The following is an 11,376-nucleotide window of genomic DNA, read 5'->3' as shown; positions in this document are numbered from 1 at the left end:
AATTATTTTATTATGTTTTATTTTTATTATTTCCCTTCTACGTGACTTTACCGAAAGAACCAAGAAGATGAATCCCTGCAGTCACGAAAGCTTGAAATCGAAAAATAAACTCGTTGTGTTTGTCCTGAATGTCCCAAATCTTGAATGTGATCTCTGTAATTTTCAATAAATTCATTTGGAATGGGATCAAAATTCTCTGGATGTGTTAATTATTTAATTAACATGACACTTGGGGCCGGTGACGTCATAGCAAGCCCCATCCAGCGGTGATGACGTCATGTCTAGCTCCATCCAGCGGTGATGACGTCATATTCAGCTCCATCCAGCGGGAGGCGGTGTAGAGGTCACGAGATTTGTAGCAATGAAAGGAGTGACGTCACCGCCCTCGTGATGGTGCTACGTCATCAGCGTCGCCATGAAGTCGGCCATTTTACTAAGGGGGAGGGCGGGACGCCGCCATTGTTGGGACCCCGCGCGTCGCGTTGTGATGACGTCTCGCGCCCCGCCCACTGTCAAGTGAGGGGGTGGGGCTAGAGAGGAGGGGGGTGGAGCTAGAGCTGTACGGGGGGTTATGGGTGGGGGGGTCATGTTGATAGGGGGCGTGGCCAAACGAGAGGGGGCGTGGTCTAGAGGGCGTAGGCGGAGTTAGGTGAGTTGTGGGCGGGGGCTAGATTATGATATGGGGTGTAGGCGTAGCTAGAGGATGGGGTGTGTGGGCGGGGCTAGATGATGGGGTGTGGGTGGGGGTTAGATTATAATGGTGTGTGGGCGTGGCTAGATGATGGGGGTGTGTGGGCGTGGCTAGCTGCTGGAGGGGCGTGGCTAGATGTGGGAGGGGCATGGCTAGCTAGTGGATGGGCGTGGCTAGAGACTGGAGGGGCGTGGCTAGCTAGTGGAGGGGCGTGGCTAGAGGCTGAAGGGGCGTGGCTAACTAGTGGATGGGCGTGGCTAGCTGGTGGAGGGGCGTGGCTAACTAGTGGATGGGCGTGGCTAGCTGGTGGAGGGGCGTGGCTAACTAGTGGAGGGGCGTGGCTAGAGGCTGAAGGGGCGTGGCTAGCTAGTGGAGGGGCGTGGCTAGAGGCTGGAGGGGCGTGGCTAGAGGCTGGAGGGGCGTGGCTAGCTGGTGGAGGGGCGTGGCTAGCTGGTGGAGGGGCGTGGCTAGCTGGTGGAGGGGCGTGGCTAGAGGCTGTTACTGGTGTCATGGCTGCCGCCTTGGTCACCTCTGCGAGTCGCGGCGCGCTTCGCGTGGTGAGCGGCGGCGGCGCGAGACGAGGAGGTGAGGGGGGTGGTGAGGGGGGTGAGGGTGGTGGTGAGGGGGGTGAGGGTGGTGAGGGTGGTGGTGAGGGTGGTGGTGAGGGTGGTGAGGGTGGTGAGGGGGGTGGTGGTGAGGGTGGTGAGGGGGGTGGTGGTGAGGGGGGTGGTGGTGAGGGTGGTGGTGAGGGGGGTGGTGAGGGGGGTGGTGAGGGGGGTGGTGGTGAGGGTGGTGGTGAGGGTGGTGGTGAGGGTGGTGGTGAGGGGGGTGGTGGTGAGGGTGGTGGTGGTGAGGGTGGTGGTGAGGGTGGTGGTGAGGGTGGTGGTGGTGAGGGTGGTGGTGAGGGTGGTGGTGAGGGTGGTGGTGAGGGTGGTGAGGGGGGTGGTGGTGAGGGGGGTGGTGGTGAGGGGGGTGGTGGTGAGGGTGGTGGTGAGGGGGGTGGTGAGGGGGGTGGTGAGGGGGGTGGTGAGGGGGGTGGTGAGGGGGGTGGTGGTGAGGGTGGTGGTGAGGGTGGTGGTGAGGGTGGTGAGGGGGGTGGTGAAGGTGGTGAGGGTGGTGGTGGTGAGGGGGGTGAGGGGGGGGGTGAGGGGGGTGGTGAGGGTGGTGAGGGTGAGGGGGGTGGTGAGGGTGGTGAGGGTGGTGAGGGTGGTGGTGAGGGTGGTGTGTGTGTCACTGTGTGTGTCACTGTGTGTGTGTCACTGTGTGTGTGTCACTGTGTGTGTCACTGTGTGTGTGTCACTGTGTGTGTGTGTCACTGTGTGTGTGTCACTGTGTGTGTCACTGTGTGTGTGTCACTGTGTGTGTGTCACTGTGTGTGTGTCACTGTGTGTGTGTCACTGTGTGTGTGTCACTGTGTGTGTGTCACTGTGTGTGTGTGTCACTGTGTGTGTGTGTCACTGTGTGTGTGTCACTGTGTGTGTGTCACTGTGTGTGTCACTGTGTGTGTCACTGTGTGTGTGTCACTGTGTGTGTGTCACTGTGTGTGTCACTGTGTGTGTCACTGTGTGTGTGTCACTGTGTGTGTGTCACTGTGTGTGTGTCACTGTGTGTGTCACTGTGTGTGTCACTGTGTGTGTGTCACTGTGTGTGTGTCACTGTGTGTGTGTCACTGTGTGTGTCACTGTGTGTGTCACTGTGTGTGTCACTGTGTGTGTGTGTGTCACTGTGTGTGTGTCACTGTGTGTGTGTCACTGTGTGTGTCACTGTGTGTCACTGTGTGTGTGTGTCACTGTGTGTGTCACTGTGTGTGTGTCACTGTGTGTGTCACTGTGTGTGTCACTGTGTGTGTCACTGTGTGTGTGTCACTGTGTGTGTCACTGTGTGTGTCACTGTGTGTGTGTCACTGTGTGTGTCACTGTGTGTGTCACTGTGTGTGTCACTGTGTGTGTCACTGTGTGTGTCACTGTGTGTGTCACTGTCTCACAGGTTTGGGTGTCGTTCTCTGTCGCTTCAACAGCGACAGCCTCACCGACAACTCTCCTGCCACAGAGACCACGCGGGTAGGCTGTGTGTGTGTGTCTGTGTGTGACTGTGTGTGTGTGACTGTGTGTGTGTGACTGTGTGTGACTGACTGTGTGTGTGTGACTGTGTGTGTGACTGTGTGTGACTGTGTGTGTGTGACTGTGTGTGTGTGACTGTGTGTGTGTGACTGTGTGTGTGTGACTGTGTGTGTGTGACTGTGTCATTGTGTGTGTGTGACTGTGTGTCTGTGACTGTGTGTGAGACTCCGTGTGTGTGTGACTGTGTGTGTGTGACTGTGTGTGGGTGTGACTGTGTGTGTGTGACTGTGTGACTGTGTGTGACTGTGTGTGTGTGACTGTGTGTGGCTGTGTGTGTGTGACTGTGTGTGTGACTGTGTGTGTGTGACTGTGTGTGACTGTGTGTGTGTGACTGTGTGTGACTGTGTGTGTGTGTGACTGTGTGTGACTGTGTGTGACTGTGTGTGTGTGTGACTGTGTGTGTCTGTGTGTGTGTGACTGTGTGGGTGTGACTGTGTGTGTGTGACTGTGTGGGTGACTGTGTGTGTGTGACTGTGTGTGTGTGACTGTGTGTGTGTGACTGTGTGTGTCTGTGTGTGACTGTGTGGGTGTGACTGTGTGTGTGTGACTGTGTGGGTGACTGTGTGTGTGTGACTGTGTGTGTGTGACTGTGTGTGTCTGTGTGTGACTGTGTGTGTGTGACTGTGTGGGTGACTGTGTGTGTCTGACTGTGTGTGTCTGTGTGTGACTGTGTGTGTGTGACTGTGTGTGTGTGACTGTGTGTGTCTGTGTGTGACTGTGTGTGTGTGACTGTGTGTGACTGTGTGTGTCTGACTGTGTGTGTCTGTGTGTGACTGTGTGTGTGTGACTGTGTGTGTGTGACTGTGTGTGTCTGTGTGTGTGTGACTGTGTGTGTGTGACTGTGTGTGTGTGGCTGTGTGTGTGTGACTGTGTGTGTGTGACTGTGTGTGTGTGACTGTGTGTGACTGTGTGTGTGTCTGTGTGTGTGTGTGACTGTGTGTGTGTGACTGTGTGTGTGTAGGTGTGTGTGTGTCTGTGTGTGACTGTGTGTGTGTCTGTGTGTGTCACTGTGTGTGTGTCTGTGTGTGTGTAGGTGTGTGTGTGTGACTGTGTGTGTGTGACTGTGTGTAGGTGTGTGTGTGTCTGTGTGTGACTGTGTGTGTGTCTGTGTGGGTGTGTGTCACTGTGTGTGTGTCTGTGTGTGTGTGTGTAGGTGTGTGTGTGTGACTGTGTGTGTGTGTCTGTGTGTGTGTGTGACTGTGTGTATGTGTGACTGTGTGGGTGACTGTGTGTGTGTGTGTGTGAGACTCCGTGTGTGTGTGTGACTATGTGTGTGTGACTGTGTGTGTGTGTAGGTGTGTGACTGTGTGTGACTGTGTGTGTGTGACTGTGTGTGTCACTGTGTGTGTGTCACTGTGTGTCACTGTGTGTGTGTGTCTCTGTGTGTCACTGCGTGTGTGTGTCTCTGTGTGTGTGTGTCACTGTGTGTGTCACTGTGTGTGTGTGTCTCTGTGTGTGTGTGTGTCACTGTGTGTGTGTGTGTCACTGTGTCAGTGTGTGTGTCACTGTGTGTGTCACTGTGTGTGTGTGTCACTGTGTGTGTCACTGTGTGTGTGTCACTGTGTGTGTCACTGTGTGTCTCTGTGTGTGTGTGTCACTGTGTGTGTCACTGTGTGTGTGTCAGTGTGTGTGTCACTGTGTGTGTCACTGTGTGTGTGTGTCACTGTGTGTGTAGGTGAGCGAGCTGGTGGTGAGTGACCCCTACACTGAACCCCCACGTCGCTGCGTCCTTTGCAACATCGACGTAGACTACAAGAACACCCAGGTGAACACTCCTCACCACTCGCTCACCACTCGCTCACCACTCACTCACCCACCCACCCACTCACTCACTCACCCACCCACTCACCCACTCACTCACCCACTCACTCACCCACCCACCCACTCACTCACCCACTCACTCACTCACTCACCCACCCACTCACTCACTCGCTCACCACTCGCTCACCACTCGCTCACCACCCACTCACCCACTCACTCACCCACCCACTCACCCACTCACTCACTCACCCACTCACTCACTCACCCACCCACCCACTCACTCACTCACTCACCCACCCACTCACTCACCCACTCACCACTCACTCACTCACCCACCCACTCACTCACTCACCCACTCACTCACTCACCCACCCACTCACTCACTCACCCACCCACTCACCCACTCACTCACTCACCCACTCACTCACTCACCCACCCACCCACCCACTCACTCACTCACCCACCCACTCACCCACTCACTCACTCACTCACCCACCCACCCACTCACTCACCCACTCACTCACTCACTCACCCACCCACTCACTCACCCACTCACCCACCCACTCACCCACTCACTCACCCACCCACTCACTCACTCACTCACCCACTCACTCACTCACTCACCCACCCACCCACCCACTCACTCACCCACTCACTCACCCACCCACTCACTCACTCACCCACCCACTCACCCACTCACTCACTCACTACTCACCCACCCACCCACCCACTCACTCACTCACCCACTCACTACTCACCCACCCACCCACTCACTCACTCACCCACTCACTCACTCACCCACTCACCCACTCACCACCCACTCACTTGCTCACCACTCACTCACCCACTCACTCACCCACTCACTCACTCACCCACCCACTCACCCACTCACTCACTCACTCACCCACCCACCCACTCACTCACCCACTCACTCACCCACCCACCCACTCAGTCACCCACCCACTCACTCACCCACCCACTCACTCACCCACCCACTCACTCACTCACTACTCACCCACCCACCCACCCACTCACCCACTCACTCACTCACTACTCACCCACCCACCCACTCACTCACTCACCCACTCACTACTCACCCACCCACCCACCCACTCACTCACTCACCCACTCACTCACTCACCCACTCACTCACCCACTCACCCACTCACCACGCACTCACCCACTCACTTGCTCACCACTCACTCACCCACTCACTCACCCACTCACCCACCCACTCACTCACCCACCCACTCACTCACCCACCCACCCACCCACTCACCACTCACCCACTCACTCACTCACCCACCCACTCAGTCACCCACCCACTCACCCACCCACTCACCCACCCACCCACTCACCCACCCACTCACTCACCCACTCACCACTCACCCACTCACCACTCACCCACCCACTCACTCACCCACCCACCCACTCACCCACCCACCCACCCACTCACTCACCCACTCACCCACTCACTCACCCACTCACCCACTCACTCACTCACTCACCCACCCACTCAGTCACCCACCCACTCACTCACCCACCCACTCACTCACCCACTCACTCACCCACCCACCCACTCACCCACTCACCCACCCACCCACTCACTCACCCACTCACCACTCACCCACTCACCACTCACCCACCCACTCACTCACCCACCCACCCACTCACCCACCCACCCACCCACTCACTCACCCACTCACCCACTCACTCACCCACTCACCCACTCACTCACTCACCCACCCACTCAGTCACCCACCCACTCACTCACCCACCCACTCACTCACCCACTCACTCACCCACCCACCCACTCACCCACTCACTCACTCACCCACTCACTCACCCACCCACCCACTCACTCACCCACTCACTCACTCACTCACCCACTCACTCACCCACCCACTCACTCACCCACTCACTCACCCACCCACCCACTCACCCACTCACCCACCCACCCACTCACTCACCCACCCACTCACTCACCCACTCACTCACCCACCCACCCACCCACCCACTCACTCACCCACTCACTCACTCACTCACCCACTCACTCACCCACCCACTCACTCACCCACTCACTCACCCACCCACCCACTCACCCACTCACCCACCCACCCACCCACTCACTCACCCACTCACTCACTCACTCACCCACTCACTCACCCACCCACTCACTCACCCACTCACTCACCCACCCACCCACTCACCCACTCACCCACCCACCCACTCACTCACTCACCCACTCACCACTCACCACTCTGTGTGTCTGCACAGATGCTGTCCCAGTTCATTTCGTCGTACACCGGGAAAATCTACGGACGTCACATCACTGGTGAGCAACTCACCACCACACTCACCACTAGTACACTCACCACTCACCACTAGTACACTCACCACTACACTCACCACCACTACACTCACCACTACACTCACCACTAGTACACTCACCACCACACTCACTACTACTACACTCACCACCACCACACTCACCACCACCACACTTACCACTACTACACTCACCACTACACTCACCACTCACCACCACACTCACTACTACACTCATCACCACTCACCACTAGTACACTCACCACCACACTCACTACTACTACACTCACCACCACTACACTCACCACACTCACCACTCACCACTACACACACCACCACCACCACACTCACCACCACACTCACCACCTCACTCACCACCTCACTCACCACCTCACTCACCACCTCACTCACCACTACACTCACCACCACCACACTCACCACTACACTCACCACCACCACACTCACCACCACCACACTCACCACTACACTCACCACCACCACACTCACCACCACCACACTCACCACCACCACACTCACCACCATTACACTCACCACTCACCACTACACACACCACCACTACACTCACCACCACCACCACACTCACCACCACCACTACACTCACCACCACTACACTCACCACCATTACACTCACCACTCACCACTACACTCACCACCACCACTACACTCACCACCACCACTACACTCACCACCACTACACTCACCACCACCACACTCACCACCATTACACTCACCACTCACCACTACACTCACCACCACTACACTCACCACCACCACCACACTCACCACCACCACTACACTCACCACCACACTCACCACCACCACCACACTCACCACCACACTCACCACCACCACTACACTCACCACTACACTCACCACCACCACACTCACCACCATTACACTCACCACTCACCACTACACACACCACCACTACACTCACCACCACCACCACACTCACCACCACCACTACACTCACCACCACCACTACACTCACCACCACACTCACCACCACACTCACCACCACCACCACACTCACCACCACACTCACCACCACACTCACCACCACCACTACACTCACCACTACACTCACTACTACTACACTCACCACCACCACCACACTCACCACCACCACTACACTCACCACCACACTCACCACCACACTCACCACCACCACTACACTCACCACTACACTCACCACCACCACACTCACCACTACACTCACCGCTACACACACCACCACTACACTCACCACCACACTCACCACCACCACTACACTCACCACCACACTCACCACCACCACTACACTCACCACTACACTCACCACCACCACACTCACCACTACACTCACCACCACCACACTCACCACCACTACACTCACCACCACTACACTCACCACCACCACACTCACCACCATTACACTCACCACTCACCACTACACACACCACCACTACACTCACCACCACACTCACCACTACACTCACCACCACCACACTCACCACTACACTCACCACCACGACACTCACCACCACACTCACCACCACACTCACCACCACACTCACCACCACACTCACCACCACACTCACCACCACACTCACCACCACACTCACCACCACACTCACCACTACACTCACCACCACCACACTCACCGCCACACTCACCACTACACTCACCACTACACTCACCACCACTACACTCACCACCACACTCACCACCACCACACTCAACACCACACTCACCGCCACACTCACCGCCACACTCACCGCTACACTCACCACCACTACACTCACCGCTACACTCACCACCACTACACTCACCACCACACTCACCACCACTATACTGATGGGTGGTGAGGTGGTGAGGAGGTGGTGAGGTGGTGAGTGACTCTCTCCCCAGGTCTGTGCAGCAAGAAGCAGAAGCAGATCACCAAGGCGATAAAACGTGCTCAGAAGATGGGTGAGCACCCACCACTCGCTCACCACTCACTCGCTCACCATACACTCACCCACTCGCTCACCACTCACCACTCGCACACCACTCACTCACCACTCACTTTCTCACTCACCACTCACTCACTAACACACTCTCTCACCACTCACTCACACACCCACTCACTCACTCACTCACACACCCACTCACTCACACACCCACTCACTCACACACCCACTCACTCACACACCCACTCACTCACTCACTCACACACTCACTCACTCACTCACACACCCACTCACTCACACACCCACTCACTCACCCACTCACTCACCCACTCACACACCCACTCACTCACACACCCACTCACTCACCCACTCACTCATACACTCACACACCCACTCACTCATACACCCACCCACTCATACACCCACCCACCATACTCAACTCACCCACTCACTCACTCATACACTCACTCACTCATACACTCACTCACTCATACACTCACTCACTCATACACTCACTCACTTACCACTCAACTCACCCACTCACCACTCACTCACTCACCACTCACCACTCACTCACCCACCCACTCACCCACCCACCATACACTCAACTCACCCACTCACCACTCACTCACCATACACTCACCCACTCACTCACCACTCACCACTCGCTCACCACTCACACACCATACACTCACCCACTCACTCACCACTCACTCACCACTCACTTTCTCACTCACCACTCACTAACACACTCTCTCACCACTCACTCATACACTCACTCACACACCCACTCACTCACACACCCACTCACTCACTCACTCACACACCCACTCACTCACACACTCACTCATACACTCACACACCCACCCACTCACTCACTCACACACCCACTCACCCACTCACTCACACACCCACTCACTCACCCACTCACTCACACACTCACTCACACACCCACTCACTCACTCATACACTCACACACCCACTCACTCACACACTCACTCACCCACCCACTCATACACCCACCCACCATACTCAACTCACCCACTCACTCACTCATACACTCACTCACTCATACACTCACTCACTCACCACTCACCACTCACTCACCCACCCACTCACCCACCCACTCACCCACCCACCCACCCACCATACACTCAACTCACCCACTCACCACTCACTCACCACTCACCACTCGCTCACCACTCACACACCATACACTCACCCACTCACTCACCACTCACTCACCACTCACTTTCTCACTCACCACTCACTAACACACTCTCTCACCACTCACTCACACACTCACTCACACACCCACTCACTCACTCACACACCCACTCACTCACACACCCACTCACTCACTCATACACTCACTCACTTACCACCCACCATACACTCAACTCACCCACTCACCACTCACTCACTCACCACTCACTCACTCACCACTCACTCACCCACCCACCCACCCACCATACACTCAACTCACCCACTCACCACTCACTCACTCACTCACCACTCACTCGCTCACCATACACTCACCCACTCACTCACCACTCACCACTCGCTCACCACTCACTCACCATACACTCACCCACTCACCCACTCACTCACCACTCACTCACCACTCACTTTCTCACTCACCACTCACTCACTAACACTCTCTCACCACTCACTCATACACTCACTCACACACCCACTCACTCACACACTCACTCACTCATACACCCACCCACCATACACTCAACTCACCCACTCACTCACTCATACACTCACTCACCCACCCACTCACCACACACTCACTCACCACACACTCACCCACCCACTCACGCACTCACCACACACTCACCACTCACCCACCCACCCACCCACTCACACACTCCCACCCACCCACCCACCCACACACTCACCCACACACTCACCACACACTCACCACACACCCACCCACTCACTCACCACTCACCCACCCACCCACTCACCACCCACCCACTCACCACTCACCCACCCACTCACGCACTCACCACACACTCACCACACTCACCACTCACACACTCACCACACACCCACTCACTCACGCACTCACCACACACCCACTCACACACTCACCACACACTCACACACCCACCCACTCACCCACTCACCCACTCACCCACTCACCCACTCACCCACTCACCACACACTCACTCACCCACCCACCCACCCAGTCACCACTCACTCACTCACCCACCCACTCACTCACCCACCCACCCACTCACTCACTCACCCACCCACTCACCACTCACTCACTCACCCACCCACTCACTCACTCACCCACCCACCCACTCACTCACTCACTCACCCACCCACTCACTCACCCACCCACTCACCCACCCACCCACTCACCCACCCACTCACTCACCCACCCACCCACTCACCACTCACCCACCCACTCACCACTCACCCACCCACTCACCACTCACCCACCCACTCACCCACCCACCCACCCACCACTCACCACTCACCCACCCACCCACCCACCCACTCACCA

The 11,376-nt window shown here is 56.7% G+C and overlaps 1 protein-coding gene across 1 annotated transcript in view; it reads left to right on the top strand.

The window, feature by feature from the left end:
* Positions 1–1,129: 1,129 nt before the first annotated feature.
* Positions 1,130–11,376, top strand: part of MRPS18C (mitochondrial ribosomal protein S18C) — a 10,530-nt gene continuing 283 nt past the window's right edge. The window contains exons 1-5 of the mRNA XM_078885055.1: positions 1,130–1,276; positions 2,678–2,751; positions 4,487–4,576; positions 6,850–6,907; positions 8,812–8,871. Coding sequence (XP_078741181.1) covers positions 1,201–1,276; positions 2,678–2,751; positions 4,487–4,576; positions 6,850–6,907; positions 8,812–8,871 — 358 coding nt within the window. The 5' untranslated portion in view covers positions 1,130–1,200. The remainder of the gene's footprint in view (positions 1,277–2,677; positions 2,752–4,486; positions 4,577–6,849; positions 6,908–8,811; positions 8,872–11,376) is intronic.

The sequence above is a fragment of the Lampetra fluviatilis genome, unplaced genomic scaffold (genome assembly GCF_964198595.1).
Source record: "Lampetra fluviatilis unplaced genomic scaffold, kcLamFluv1.1 SCAFFOLD_996, whole genome shotgun sequence".
NCBI classification, from domain to species: Eukaryota; Metazoa; Chordata; class Hyperoartia; order Petromyzontiformes; family Petromyzontidae; genus Lampetra; species Lampetra fluviatilis.
The sequence above is the reverse complement of the archived record's forward strand: the minus strand, read 5'-3'. Positions and strand labels throughout refer to the sequence as shown.